The sequence below is a fragment of the Ovis canadensis genome, chromosome 10 (genome assembly GCF_042477335.2).
Source record: "Ovis canadensis isolate MfBH-ARS-UI-01 breed Bighorn chromosome 10, ARS-UI_OviCan_v2, whole genome shotgun sequence".
In the NCBI taxonomy this organism is placed as follows: domain Eukaryota; kingdom Metazoa; phylum Chordata; class Mammalia; order Artiodactyla; family Bovidae; genus Ovis; species Ovis canadensis.
In genome coordinates, this window is record NC_091254.1 from 84,859,970 (window position 1) to 84,873,984 (window position 14,015).

The following is a 14,015-nucleotide window of genomic DNA, read 5'->3' on the forward strand; positions in this document are numbered from 1 at the left end:
TATCCCTTCCCCCCATCCTAGAAGGTGGATTCTTAACCACTGGACCACCAGTGAAGCCCCACATAGCTTTTTAAGAACAACTATTTGTCAAGTGAAAGATACCCAGATGCAGGAACAACTGCATTAAACATCAGATACAGAAAATACACATCCTGCTGGTCTGCTCTGCTAGTGAAGGATATTAAACATTCTTAGTCTTTGCTGAGTAGAGCATTTCATCTGAGGGAACTCAGGCAGAGTAGATTGTTATCATGTTAATATTCCTTATTAACCTTTACGGTGACCAATAATGCTCTTTTCCATTTTTTTCTTGTAGTATCCAAAGCTGTACTTCTATACTCTTCTGATATCGTGTATCAGGCACCCGGGTGGGGTCGGCTGTGCTGCGGGGCACATTCTGTCCTGAGTGTACCCTGTTCACGTGTGTGTGTTGCCGTCTATTTCAGTCCTCACTGTTAAGTGCTCTGCTGGGGGAGCTGCCCCCGAGCCAGGGGAAGGTCAGCGTGCTTGGGAAGATTGCATATGTTTCTCAGCAGCCCTGGTTGTTTCCAGGAACTGTGAAGAGTAACATTTTATTTGGGAAGAAATATGAAGAAGAGCGATATAAAGAAGTAATAAAAGCTTGTGCTTTGGAAGAGGTGAGTAATGACTCTTGAGTTGTATGTAGTCGAATTTCAAATAATGATAACGTTGATTTAAGCTCTAAGGTTTGTTAAAAGTTCTTTTTTTTTTTTTGAATTTGTGAGGTCTTATTTGTTGCTTTATGCTGGACTTCTGCGTAAGTATGCAGTCATATATGTTGCTGTTTTAATTCTGGTGTGATAATGATGGTCACAGAATACCTTTGTTTCATTTGGTGAAGTATCATTCACTTTTAGATCCTTTTTTTAATGGACAATTACAAAAATTTGTAAGAATAGAGAACACCGTGTAATGAACCTTCATGTTCCCACCCCCAGGTTCAGCCAGGGTCAGCTGGTGGCCAGTCTTGCTGGGTCTTTACCCCTGCCCTGTGCCACCCCTCCACCCAACACCCCACCCCATCCCCTGGGATTCTAAAGCAGATCCTAGATCTCATGTAAGTTCATCTGTAAACATTTCATTGTTGTTGCTGTTCAGTCACTAAGTCCTGTCCAGCTCTTTTTGACTCCATGGACTGCAGCAGGCCAGGCCTCCCTGTCCTTCACCATCTCCTGGAGCTTGCTCAGACTCATGTTCATTGAGTTGGTGATGCCATCCAACCATCTAATCCTCCATTGTTTCCTTCTCCTCCTGCCCTCAGTCTTTCCCAGTGTCAGGGTCTTTTCCAGTGAGTTGGCACTTCGTATCAGGTGGCCAAAGTATTGGAGATTCAGCTTCAGCATCAGTCCTTCCAATGAATATTTAGAGTTGATTTCCTTTAGGATGGACTGGTTTGATCTCCCATAGGACTCTCAAGAGTCTTCTCCAGCATCACAATTCAAAAGTATCAGTTCTTTGGCACTCTGCCTTCTTTATGGTCCAGCTCTCACATCCATATATGACTAGTGGAAAAACCATAGCTTTGACTATATGGACCTTTGTTGGCAAAGTGATGTCTCTGCTTTTAATATACTGTTTAGGTTTGTCACAGCTTTTCTTCCAAGGAGCAAGCATCTTTTAATTTCATGGCTGTAGTCAATGTCTGCAGTGATTTTTGAGCCCAAGAAAATAAAATCTATCACTGTTTCTATCTTTTCCTCATCTATTTTCCAGGAAGTAATGGGGGCAGATGCCACATAAATCATCAATAAACATATTCTGTTACCATAAGCAATATAGTATGTAACATTTGTATATTATCATTAACCACTTTTAAAAACTTAAGTTTTTTTTAAACAAGATTTTATTAAAAATAAAACTTTTAAGGATTTTAAAAAGTTTTAAGCATTACCTAGTTAAAGGTATCATATTGATAAATTCTAGTTTGATATTTTCCCATATATATTGCTTGACCTTACAGCGCCCTCTTGGATGCCTGTAAGTTTATACTTTCATCTCATATTTACATACTCCTGGCAACTTGCACATTTTCTTTTCAGGTTGCCTTGACAATCATAGATAATAAGATCCTTCTGTGTCTAGGTATAGAGGCCTTCGAGACTTGAGTTATTTTAGTGTTGTCTTCATTTCAGATACAATCTTCGGTCACCCCGTGGGCCATGTGATGTGAAAGAGCAAAAGGTTATCAAGTGGTTCAAAAGGACATGATCTGGTTCAGATTCCAGCTTTTCTGTTTAACAGCTGACCATCCTCAGACCAGTGATATGACTTCACTTAGTCTCAGTTTCCTCATCTGTGAAATGGGGCCAGAGCTTCCTGTGAGCTTGTTGTGAGGATTAGAGATAATCTGCGTCAGGGTCCAGCACAGAGCTTGGTACACAGATCTTACCCCTCAGGAGCTGAGAGAAGCCATGTACACGGGTACAAATGATGGAACAGAATAAGATGGTCCTTCGTGAGATATGAGAGATGTAAACAGAGCCTTAGGAACCCACCAGGTAGAGATGAGTCCAGAATGGTTTCATGGGAGAGTGTGCTTGGGGTGAGCCTGGAAAGATGGGCAGGATGCTGACAGGCCGTGAGAGGAGGGGCGATTCCACAAGAAAGAAAAGCTGTGAAGGAAGCAGGGCTCCTGCTGCTTGACTCTAGAGTCCAGCCCTCCTCTGCCAGGGCCTCACGTCCGGCCCACATTTACCATTTCAGAAGTCTGCTCCCTGGTGCTTCTACTGTAAGTCTCCACCATTGCTGAAGGGCCCTTGATGTGCTTCTGGGCGGATGGCGTCAAGCTAGCATCACCTTCTCCTAGTTTGCCTCTAGTGTGTGTGTCTGCTGTTCAGTGAGAATTGAGGAAACTTAAAGGAACCAGTCTGTTACAGGACTCAGTCTGTTAAAGGACTCAGTCTGTTAAAGGACTACGTCAAGGCTGCATATTGTCACCCTGCTTATTTAACTTATATGCAGAGTACATCATGGGAAATGCTGGGCTGGAAGAAGCACAAGCTGGAATCAAGATTGCCAAGAGAAATATCAATAACCTCAGATATGCAGAGGACACCACCCTTATGGCAGAAAGTGAAGAGAAACTAAAAAGCCTCTTGATGAAAGTGAAAGAGGAGAGTGAAAAAATTGGCTTAACATTCAGAAAACTAAGATCATGGCATCTGGTCCCATCACTTCATGGGAAATAGATGGGGAAACATTGGAAACAGTGTCAGACTTTATTTTTTGGGGCTCCAAAATCACTGCAGATGGTGACTGCAGCCATGAAATTAAAAGACGCTTACTCCTTGGAAGAAAAGTTATGACCAACCTAGATAGCATATTCAAAAGCAGAGACATTACTTTGCCGACTAAGGTCCATCTAGTCCAGGCTATGGTTTTTCCTGTGGTCATGTATGGATGTGAGAGTTGGACTGTGAAGAAGGCTGAGCGCCGAAGAATTGATGCTTTTGAACTGTGGTGTTGGAGAAGACTCTTGAGAGTCCCTTGGACTGCAAGGAGACCCAACCAATCCATTCTGAAGGAGATCAGCCCTTGGATTTCTTTGGAAGGAATGATGCTAAAGCTGAAACTCCAGTCGTTTGGCCACCTCATGAGAAGAGTTGACTCATTGGAAAAGACTTTGATGCTGGGAGGGATTAGGGGCAGGAGGAGAAGGGGACGACAGAGGATGAGATGGCTGGATGGCATCACTGACTTGATGGACGTGAATCTGAGTGAACTCCGGGAGTTGGTGATGGACAGGGAGGCCTGGTGTGCTGCAATTCATGGGGTCGCAAAGAATCAGACACGACTGAGCGACTGAACTGAACTTAAAGGAAAATAACGTGAATAAGAACACCATTCTGTCAGTGCAGGGAATTGTAGTCTATACTTAAGTCAGTCTTTTCCCTTTAACCTAATTGGAAAATGGTGGCTAGGAATTTAGCCTGACTTGGATTTTGTTGCAAATCCTGTGAAATGGTCTTCCCATTTGGGGCTGGTCCATAAATAATGTTCAGAGTCAACAACGCAGTCACAATCTTGCTACAAGACTCAGAGAGAGCCTGTTTCTTTGCCCTAACTGTGCTAAGGGGTGTGTGTGTGGGTGTGTGGGTGTGTGTTTGAGAGAGAGAGAGAGAGAGAGAATGTAGGGCTGGGAACCTGTTTAAAGTGGCTCATTGTTGTTCATGAAAACCAAATTAAGACATGGTAATAACTTCTGAACTCAACAAAGAAAGAAGATGAAAGAATGATGGATTTTCATAACAAATCAATTGCTGCCTTTCATTGGATATAACCTAGTTAAGCTTTGAGTGAGCAGGGAACCTGTGTGTCTGTGTGACTGTCAGGGAGGGTTATGATAGACATTCTTTCTTCTCCTTATGGTCATGTGCTTTGCATGTTATGACCCACGCTGTGAATGTGGTCCCACTGTGGATTTGATGGGAAAATAGGCATCAGCCACCAGTAGCAAGTTACAATCAACTCCAGTCCTTTTTCCATTTATAGAGAGTGTTGGCACTTTTGAGTTTAGTGACTCTGGTTTTTGTAGCACATTCTGTAGAAGAAGAATGTGAGACCTAGGGAGATCAAAGGACATGTTTATCAGGCAGACTCCAGTGTGCTACCCGCTTTCCCCCCAAATTTGCTAAAGTAGAGACAGAGAGTGAGGGCGTCATCTGCAGAAAGGTACTGCTGTGTATCTTAGGTTGGTGCCTGAGGGGTTTAGTAGATAATTCAAAGATTTCTAACATAATAATTGTGTAACTTAAACCTGATTGCTATCTTGCCATTTGGGGGATATTGTTGTCTTTTTTTTTTTTTTTAATTTCCCCAGGTACTCTGGGGAAAATAGACTGATTTGTCCATTTACTTCTTAAATAATATTCAAATATAACTTATGGTAGATTCCTAGATCCTCAAGTCAAAGCTTCATATCCTTCTTTTTTTTTAATTTTTATTTTTACTTTATTTTACTTTACAATACTGTATTGGTTTTGCCATACATCCTGCTTTCACAGACAAGCATCTACTTAGTCCAGCTGATCTGCTGGGTGTACGTCGAGCACACTCTTTCTTTCCTTTTGGTTTTCCTGCCCAGCCTGCTCTTTCTGCTCCCATTTCTTGTACAGACCTTGTCTGTCACTCTATGACTTGCCTTAAGTATCACTGTGAAGACACTGGTACGGTGTTATCCCTTCTCTGAAAGTGAGAAGCAGAGACCAAGATCAGGACAACTGGTAACTTGGGATAAAACAAGTCCTGTGCCTTCGCCTCCTGGGCCACCAGCTCTCACACCTGTGTCTCTAGCACAGACCTTCACACCTGCATGTCCAGCTGCACCGTGACATCACCAAGAGCTCATCTCAGCTTGTCCACAAGTGATGTCTCCTAAACCTGCCTCCACCATCTTCCCCAGCTCAGTAAATGGAGACCCTGTCCTTCCCCCTCCTCACCCCAGACATCACAGTCTCCTCTTACAGCCCACACCCATCCCATCAGCAGGTCTCACAACTCTGTCTTCCAAATGTGTCTGGAGTGTGACCCCGTCTCTCCAATCCTACTGTTCTCTAGCTTATTCCAGTAACATCCTCACTTGTATCTGCCCTCACCCTTCCCCACTTACTGCCTGGTTTCTGCAAAGCATAGGAGTTTCCTTGTAAACCTCAGACCATGTCAATCCTCCCCTCCCCCTTCCCCTTTTACTGAAGTGCCCCCAGGCTCTTCCTGCTCTGTCTCCACCCTCACCCCCTCATTCTCACTCTGCTCTCCTGTCTCCTTGTCCTGAACACCTTGGGCATCTCCCCATGGTCCCTGCATCCGCCCCTCCCTCTGAGGAGCAGCCTCTCCGGGTCTGCCTGAGCTCCCCCCTCCCCAGATCTGCTCACACCCTCTCTGAGCAGAGCCCTCACGCCCCAACGTGGACTCACTTCCCTCCTTCACTCTCCATCCCTCTGGGCCAGCTTTCTTTTCCTTCTTGTCCTCAGTCCTTGTGCTCAGGTTAATTTTCCATATCACCCATCTCCCACTGTGGAAAGAAATTCTAAGAGCTCTGTTTCCTCCTGGCTGAATTCATTGTGCCCGGAATGGTGCCTGGTGTATAGTCAGTCCTCAATAAATACCTGTTAAAGTGGTAAAATGCATAAATGCTTTGAAAAAATACAGAATGAAAACAAGTAAAAAGCCCTAAGATTTTTTTTTAAATTTCCTGGTTACAGTTTAGTCACTATGAAATAAGCACATTGCTGTTGCTTAAACACTTGTATGAAGAACTGATGCTGAAAGGTTAGGATGGCAGGGGAACACATTTTAAATGTTTTTCTTTTTTCCCTTTTCTATCTCCACACAGGATTTGCAGAATTTGAAGGAAAGAGATCTAACTGTAACAGGAGATGGAGGAACCCCACTGAGTGAAGGACAGAAAGCCCGGGTCAGCCTTGCCAGGTAAATGGGGTTTCAGTTGCCATCCTGCCCCTCCTCCTCCGCGGCTCCTAGTGGACGTGAGCACTCAGACTCCGCTCACCGGGAGGGCCTGTGTGAAGCAGGGTCTTGGTCTTTTCCTTGGGCTCTTGGAATGAGCATGGGGTTTCTGGATGCTGTCATGATTCAGAGATGAGACCCAGGGAGTGTGAAGTGTCCTCTCCTGGTGTCTCTTTACATTTTCTAGAGCCGTGTATCAGGACGCAGACATCTACCTCCTGGACGATCTGCTCAGCGCAGTGGACACAGAAGTCAGCAGGCACTTGTTCGAACAGTGAGTTTGCACCTGTTTTATATCATTTCTTCTTTCCAGGAACCCTGTAGGGATCAGGGAAGGGAGCTCAGGAAAGCCTTTGTGCTCCAAGAGCCTTAGCTCCCGCTGCCCTGGTGTTCCTCCCTTCCCTCCACAGAAGATTCATCGTAGAGAAATCTTACATCATGATGAGGGGAGGACAGGAAAATACAGCAGGTGCTTCCAGTGTGTGGAGGAGAGTGGGGTCCATGCTTTAGCGAATGAAGGATAGATGGCAGGTTCCCCCATGACTTGCAGTTGATGGATCCAGACCCCAGGGGTAAAAAGGGCAATGTAAAAATTGTAAATCAGAGAGTAGGACTTGGTAACCTGGTAACTTGATGCCAGTCCTTTTCCTCCATCATGTGTTGAAGACACATTAGAAGTGAAATTTTCAGTACTGACATAGGACTTCTGTGGAAAGACTGTTGGTTTATGCTTATTGGTTAATCTGTTGGTTTGGAAATACATAATAAAGGCTAGAATTTACAAATGATTTATTTCACATCTGAATATGGCTCAATTATTTAACATTGCTTCATGGATTCCTACTAGAATTAATACTTGGACCCTCATGTAGGGTAACCTTGAATTTGAAACTTGGTGTCTTGGTTGAAGTCCTGACTCTCACTTTGTTTCTGGAATTTGTTATCAGTGGCTCTTTCTTGGCCACAGAACTCCTGAAGGAGAAGGGCTCTGATGCTTTTCTGTCCTAACACACACTGACCAAGGCCTCTGATAGAGACTAGACTGGCCTCTTTGAAAGCCTCATGAATTCACTGTTTCTGAAACAGCCTCCACAATCTACCCCTTGCTCTTGTTCACCTTGTAAAGGCAATGAGCCTTCCAGCTGCACTTATTAATGTCCTGCTGTTTACACTGAGATTGATGCCCTTACAGATGTTTCTACACAAAACCTCTCAGTTTACAAGGAGGATGGTGAGCCAGGAGAGGGGAAGGACCACACTGGGCCGAATAAGGGAGACTAGGATGCCCAGCTGTTATTCCTTCCTCTGAGGAATCTCTCTCTACATGGAGCTGGTTAAAAAAGATGCCTGGGAAAGCTCAGCAGAGTCACAGTTTAGAGAGTTTCCCTACAGGGTAGGAAGTACTAAGTGGAAGCGGAAGTGGAAGTGTCAGCTGGAGGCTTTCCCTGAAGTTGGAAAGCTCCCTGTGCCCGGAGCTGGGTGAGTGGTGCTCTGGGGGCGTTCAGGCTGGGCGGGTATGTGGAGGCTGAGAAGAGGACTCAGTCCTTTTTTGAAGGTAGGATAGAAGCTCAGGTGTGGAGGGAGGAGGAAGCAGGGCTGTGAGAATAGCAGGCATGTCCTCGCCTGGAGGAGGCAGGGTTTTTGGCAGAGAGAAGCCATCTGGGAATTCTCATTGTCAGGTCCTATGTTAGTTTCTAGGACTGTGTCCATCCAGGCTGCTCTCACAGGAGACCAGAGCTGGGTGGCTTAGAAATAATGGAAGTTTATCTATCTTGGTTTTGGAGGCTGAGAAAGTCAAAGTCGGTGCTGACAGATTCAGCGTCTGGTGAGGGTCTGATTCCTGTGTCCTCACGTGGTGGAAGGGTGAGGGAGCCCTGTGGTCCCTTTTATCAGGGCACAAATCCAATACTTTGGCCACCTCATGTGAAGAGTTCACTCATTGGAAAAGACTGATGCTGGGAGTGATTGGGACCAGGAGGAGAAGGGGACAACAGAGGATGAGATGGCTGGATGGCATCACTGACTCAATGGACACGAGTTTGGGTGAACTCCGGGAGTTGGTGATGGACAGGGAGGTGCTGGCGACGGAATGAAACACCCACACTGCAGAGTGGTTTGAATCTTTATATTTTAACACTTGCTTCTTACAGCTGCTTTATTTTATATCCCTTGCACAACAACCTACAGGGCAAGCTGCCAAGCACTACGATTCAGAGACTATACCGTGCGCAGGCACAGGGCGAGATAACCTTTTCCTTGGCTTATTTACTGCAGCTAAGACTTTGTTTTGGGGAACTTCCTTATCAACTTAGAATCCGTTTTGTCCCAAGGTCTGTTCCTTTTGAGGAATCAGAGAAACATCCTTGTGTGCAAGCAATGTTCTTTTCCCATGGGAACAAACAGGATTCTTAGCTGAATATCTCGTTTGCAAGAATGTTCAGCCCTGGTTGAGAGTCTCGTTTGCAAGCACTTCTCAACCTTCCTTAAACCTAGTTCCCTACATCTCCCCCTTTCTTTTCTTGTAGATGCTGAATAAGCGCTTGAATACGCAAAGCTTTTTCTTTCAATTGTTTCCCTTTTCGCCAGCGCTGGTAGACTATAAAAGCAATAAAACATAAAGCAACAATTAACAAAGTATTCACAAAGGATGTTGTTAACAATGTAGATACATGCCCTAAAGGATTAAGGTTATCTAATCCTTCTTGAAGACTCTTCAGTATATCAGAACCAAGAATATCAGGCAGCGTCTTACTAAAAGTTGACAATATAGTTTGTTCCAATTCCATAATTTCAGCAGTTAAATTCTGGTGTCCCACTGAAGACCTTTTCACCTTTTCTTAACCCTCACTCATATTAAAGGGAACAGGGGTTACACATAGGTGAGATGAGTTCCAATCCCATTTTAACACACTCTTTGTAGCTAACACAGTCACTTGATCTCCTAACCAGGAAACTGTGTGTTGTAAATTCAATACATCAGTAGCCAATTGAGCGTCCAAATCATGCTGTTGTTGCCACAATAAATGAGCATCCTTATGCCACTCCCTGACAAAATCAGCAGTCTGTATGCCCTGATGCAAAGCAAGACCTGCTACAGTTGCTGTTGCTGTTACTGAAGCCACGGCGAGAACTGATGCGATGACAATGCCAAGCATTCTTCGAGATCGATGGAGAAGAGTTTGTACAGCATTCACAAGATGAGTGACAGCAAAAGAGTCCGACCAAGGTCGAGTAAGATTAACAGGTAACCAGAGTTCAGTCCGTGCTTTCACAATGACCAAAGAGTAATTACTGGAATGGACCATCTTGTTTTTACCATTTTCCCACCAGGAACGATTTATACATTGAGTCAAGTTACAATCAGAAATTCATAACTAGACGAGGGTCATGATCCCTGCAATGTTTTCTCAGCTTCTTGAGTCAGCTTCGTCAACTGTCCCCATGTCGGTGGGCTTGCCTCTCTTGTCGCAAAGGTGAAAGTCCTCTGCATTGACAGTTCCTGAAACTGGCACACGATTGGGTCGCTCATCCTGCAACTTCACCAATCTCAATGGAACCCAGATCCTGGAATTATTCACAGAAATAAAAGCATACCCTCGCCCCAAGAAGTGAAGTACTGCTGGAACCCATCCCTTTATCTCATCCTTATACCATACCTAGGAATGTTCAAAGCTTTTTGTCGTCTTTTCTGAATTGCCAAAATGCTGTTCTGCTGGAGTAATCTTACTTTTTCCCCAGACATTCAAAAAGTTAAGAGTTAATAGTGTTTTATTTAATACATCCCTTGGTGATATCACACCTTTCTCCCCCTTTCTTATTTTTTCAATGTATTCTCGAAGAGTCTGATTAGCTCTTTCAATTATAGCTTGTCCTTGACTATTATAAGGAATACCAAAAGTGTGCTTAATATGATATTGTTCTAAAAATTGAGATAATTTAGAGGATTGATATGCGGGAGCATTATCAGTTTTTAATTCTATAGGTATGCCCATAATAGCAAAACAAAATAATAAATGAGTAATAACAGAATCTGCCTTTTCTGAACTTAAAGCTGCAGCCCATTGAAAATGAGAATAAGTATCTATAGTATGATGAACATATTTCTGTTTACCAAATGAAGAAATAAAAACAACATCCATTTGCCAGATTTGGTTAGATTGTAGTCCTCTGGGATTTACTCCAGGAGGGGCAAAGGGCAAAATAAATGGTGCACATATGGAACAAGAACGAACAATGCGTTGAGCTTGTTTTCATGTTAACGAATAAGTTTTTTGTAACCCTTTAGAATTAGTATGATGTAAGCAATGTTCTTGTGTTGCAGACTGTAAAGGATAAAGTAAGGCATCTATATTTGCATTTCCTTGAGATAATGGTCCGGGGAGAGAAGAATGAGCTCGAATATGAGTAAAAAAGACAGGGTTAGTTCGCCTAATTAATAATTGTTGAACCTGAAAAAAATAATTTATCAATATTAGTTTTTAAAGTTACTGGTAGAGTGGCTTCAGGAAGATAAATACATGAAAAGACTGCATATTTAGAATCAGAAACAATATTAATAGGAATATCAAAAAAATCCTGTAATGCCAAACAAATGGCCCAAAGTTTAGCAGGCTGCACAGAAGAAAAGGAATGTGGAACAACTTTAGAAGTAGTATCAGTCCAATAGCCAGCAGTATTTTTATTGGCATCTGTAAAAATAGTTTTTCCTTCAACTGGAATATTAGATATAGGAGATTTACAAACCATTGATGTATGTCGAAGAAAATCTGTCATTTTAGATTGAGGATATTGATTAGAAAAAGTCCCTGAATAAGATGCAAGAGCTATCTGCCAATTTTCATTAAACTGTAAGCAATTAGAAATTTGGGTGGAAGTAAGTTGAGTAATAATTGTTTGAGAGTCACTTCCAATTAACTGAGTAATACGGCCTCGACCTTTCAAAATAAGGAAAGCAATTCTATCCATATAAGTAGTAAGCTTTTTTGTATAGTTATTGGGTAAAAACACCCACTCAATCAACCCTGCAGATTGAGCAATAACTCCAGTAGGAGAATAGGGAGTATGGAACACTATGAAATATATAGGTTGATCCTGTTGTAGATAAGTAAGAAACCCTTCATTCAACCATTGCTCTACAAAGTGTAATTCCTCTTTTGCTTGAGAAGTAAGAGATCGAGGACTATTAAGAGCAGTATCACCCTCTAAAGTAGAAAATAAATGACGCAATTGATGTGTAGGAATCCCTAACATGGGACGTAACCAGTTAATATCACCCAAAAGCTTCTGAAAATCATTAAGAGTTTTCAAATTATCTCGTCTAATTTGGACCTTTTGAGGTTTTATTCTTTGTCGTTCCAAAATAGCACCTAAATATGAAATAGGAAATTCAGTTTGAATTTTTTTAGGAGCAATTTGAAGATTAAAATCACTTAAAGCTTTCTTCACATGAATAAAAAATGTATCTCGTTCCTCTTTACTAGGAGCTGCCAATAGAAGATCATCCATATAATGATAGAGAAGACAATTAGAAAATTGTTGTCTCACAGTAATAAGAGCACAATCAACAAACTCCTGACAAAGTGTAGGGCTATTAATCATTCCTTGAGGCAACACTGTCCATTGATAACGTTTTACGTGCTGCCCATGATTATACACTGGAATAGTAAAAGCAAATTTATTTCTATCTTTTATTTGCAAAGGAATATTAAAAAAAAAACAATCCTTCAAATCTAAAACCATCAAAGACCAATCCTGTGGAATCAAAGCAGGAGAAGGGAGACCTAATTGCAAAGCTCCCATAGGTTCTATACATTTGTTAACGTGTCTATACATTTGTTAAATCAGTCAACGTTCTCCATTTACCAGATTTTTTCTTAATGACAAAAACAGGAGAATTATAAGGAGACATAGAAGGTTCAATATGGTCAGATTGAAGCTGTTCTTTTACTAATTGTTCTAAAGCCTAGAGCTTTACTTTTGGAAGCGGCCCAATGCTCAACCCATTTAGGGACATCAGTTAACCATTTCAAAGGGAGAGCTCGAGGAATCTGAGCAGTGGCTACAAGTTTTCCAACGAGATGGTGAGTGTTGTTCCTAAAGAAAATAAAAGATCTCTTCCCCAGATATTAATAGGTATATTAACAATGTAAAAAGAAATAGATACTTTCTTTCCATTAGACAATTGGCATGACAAAGGTTGAGCGCTTCTCCACACATCTGCTATTGATCCTAAGCCTGTTAAAACAAGAGGAATTTTTTCTTTTTTCCAGTCATTAGGCCACTGCTGGAGAGAAATAACCGAAACATCTGCTCCTGTATCCACTAATCCTTCAAACTGTTTACCTTCAATAATCAGTGACATTAAAGGACGAGAGTCATTAATAAGCATTCCCCAAAATATACTTTTTCCCGTACTTTTAAAACTATTGACTCTCTCTCCCTATCTCAGCCTTGTCAGCAGCTACCAGAAATAGGGATGCGTAAGGTGGTGCAGAAGGGTTAACAGCCTTGGAAGTTTGTTTTTTATTTAATAAAACCTTTCAAAAGGCAGCAGTCATTGTCTCTACAGAATCTGAATCCTCCCCAGAACTCACATCTCTATCTGACTCAGTGGATGAATTTTTACTATCATCCGGAGGTTTGGGCGGAGGCCGAGGTGAAGCCCCCTCCTCAAGATAACATGAGGCAGCCTCACTGTCAGCAGCCATTAATTTTAAAGCCTGCGTTATAGTGCTACATAGAGTCCACAGCCTTAAAGGAATCACATTTCCTTTTTGATGCTGCCTTCTTAACTCTTTCTGCACCACTTTCCATTCCTTCAAATTCAGCTGTACTTCTGTTTGATATTGAAACCAATAGCAATGCTGCTCTATAAGACAGAATAACTCACTCAAGCGGCGAGTAGACGTTTTAATTCCTATAGAATGCAGGAGCCCCTTAACCAGCTCCATATATTGTGGCTTTAAAGACGGGGAATTCCCCATAGTTTTTTCTTTTTCTTTTTTCTGTTCTTTTTCTCTTATTTTTCTTATTTTCTCGAAAGTCTCCCTTTCGGATTTTTATTTCTCTTTTTCTCGAAAGTCCCCCTTTCAGCCTTTTGCTCCAGGGTGTTTACCCTTTCAGATTTTTATTCTTTTCTCTTTTTCTCTATTTCCCCAAAGTCCCCCTTTTAGCCTTTTGCCCCGGGGTGCTTACCCTTTTGGTTCCGTCGAGCCCCACGTTGGGCGCCAGATGCTGGCGACGGAATGAAACACCCACACTGCAGAGTGGTTTAAATCTTTATATTTTAACACTTGCTTCTTACAGCTGCTTTATTTTGTATCCCTTGCACAACAACCTACAGGGCAAGCTGCCAAGCACTACGATTCAGAGACTATACAGTGCGCAGGCGCAGGGCGAGATAACCTTTTCCTTGGCTTATTTACTGCAGCTAAGACTTTGTTTTGAGGAACTTCCTTATCAACTTAGAATCCGTTTTGTCCCAAGGTCTGTTCCTTTTGAGGAATCAGAGAAACATCCTTGTGTGCAAGCAA

The 14,015-nt window shown here is 42.4% G+C and overlaps 1 protein-coding gene and 1 long non-coding RNA gene across 2 annotated transcripts in view; one reads left to right on the forward strand and one right to left on the reverse strand.

Annotated features, from left to right (window-relative positions):
- Positions 1-14,015, forward strand: part of LOC138446670 (ATP-binding cassette sub-family C member 4-like) — a 161,567-nt gene that overhangs the window by 37,370 nt on the left and 110,182 nt on the right. The window contains exons 10-12 of the mRNA XM_069601899.1: positions 447-638; positions 6,353-6,447; positions 6,671-6,757. Of these exons, the coding sequence (XP_069458000.1) occupies positions 447-638; positions 6,353-6,447; positions 6,671-6,757 (374 nt within the window). The remainder of the gene's footprint in view (positions 1-446; positions 639-6,352; positions 6,448-6,670; positions 6,758-14,015) is intronic.
- Positions 8,594-13,896, reverse strand: LOC138446675 (uncharacterized). Its single transcript, XR_011259507.1, has 2 exons — positions 13,678-13,896; positions 8,594-10,047 (listed from the first exon to the last, which is right to left on the reverse strand). It is a non-coding gene; the product is annotated as an uncharacterized lncRNA (long non-coding RNA).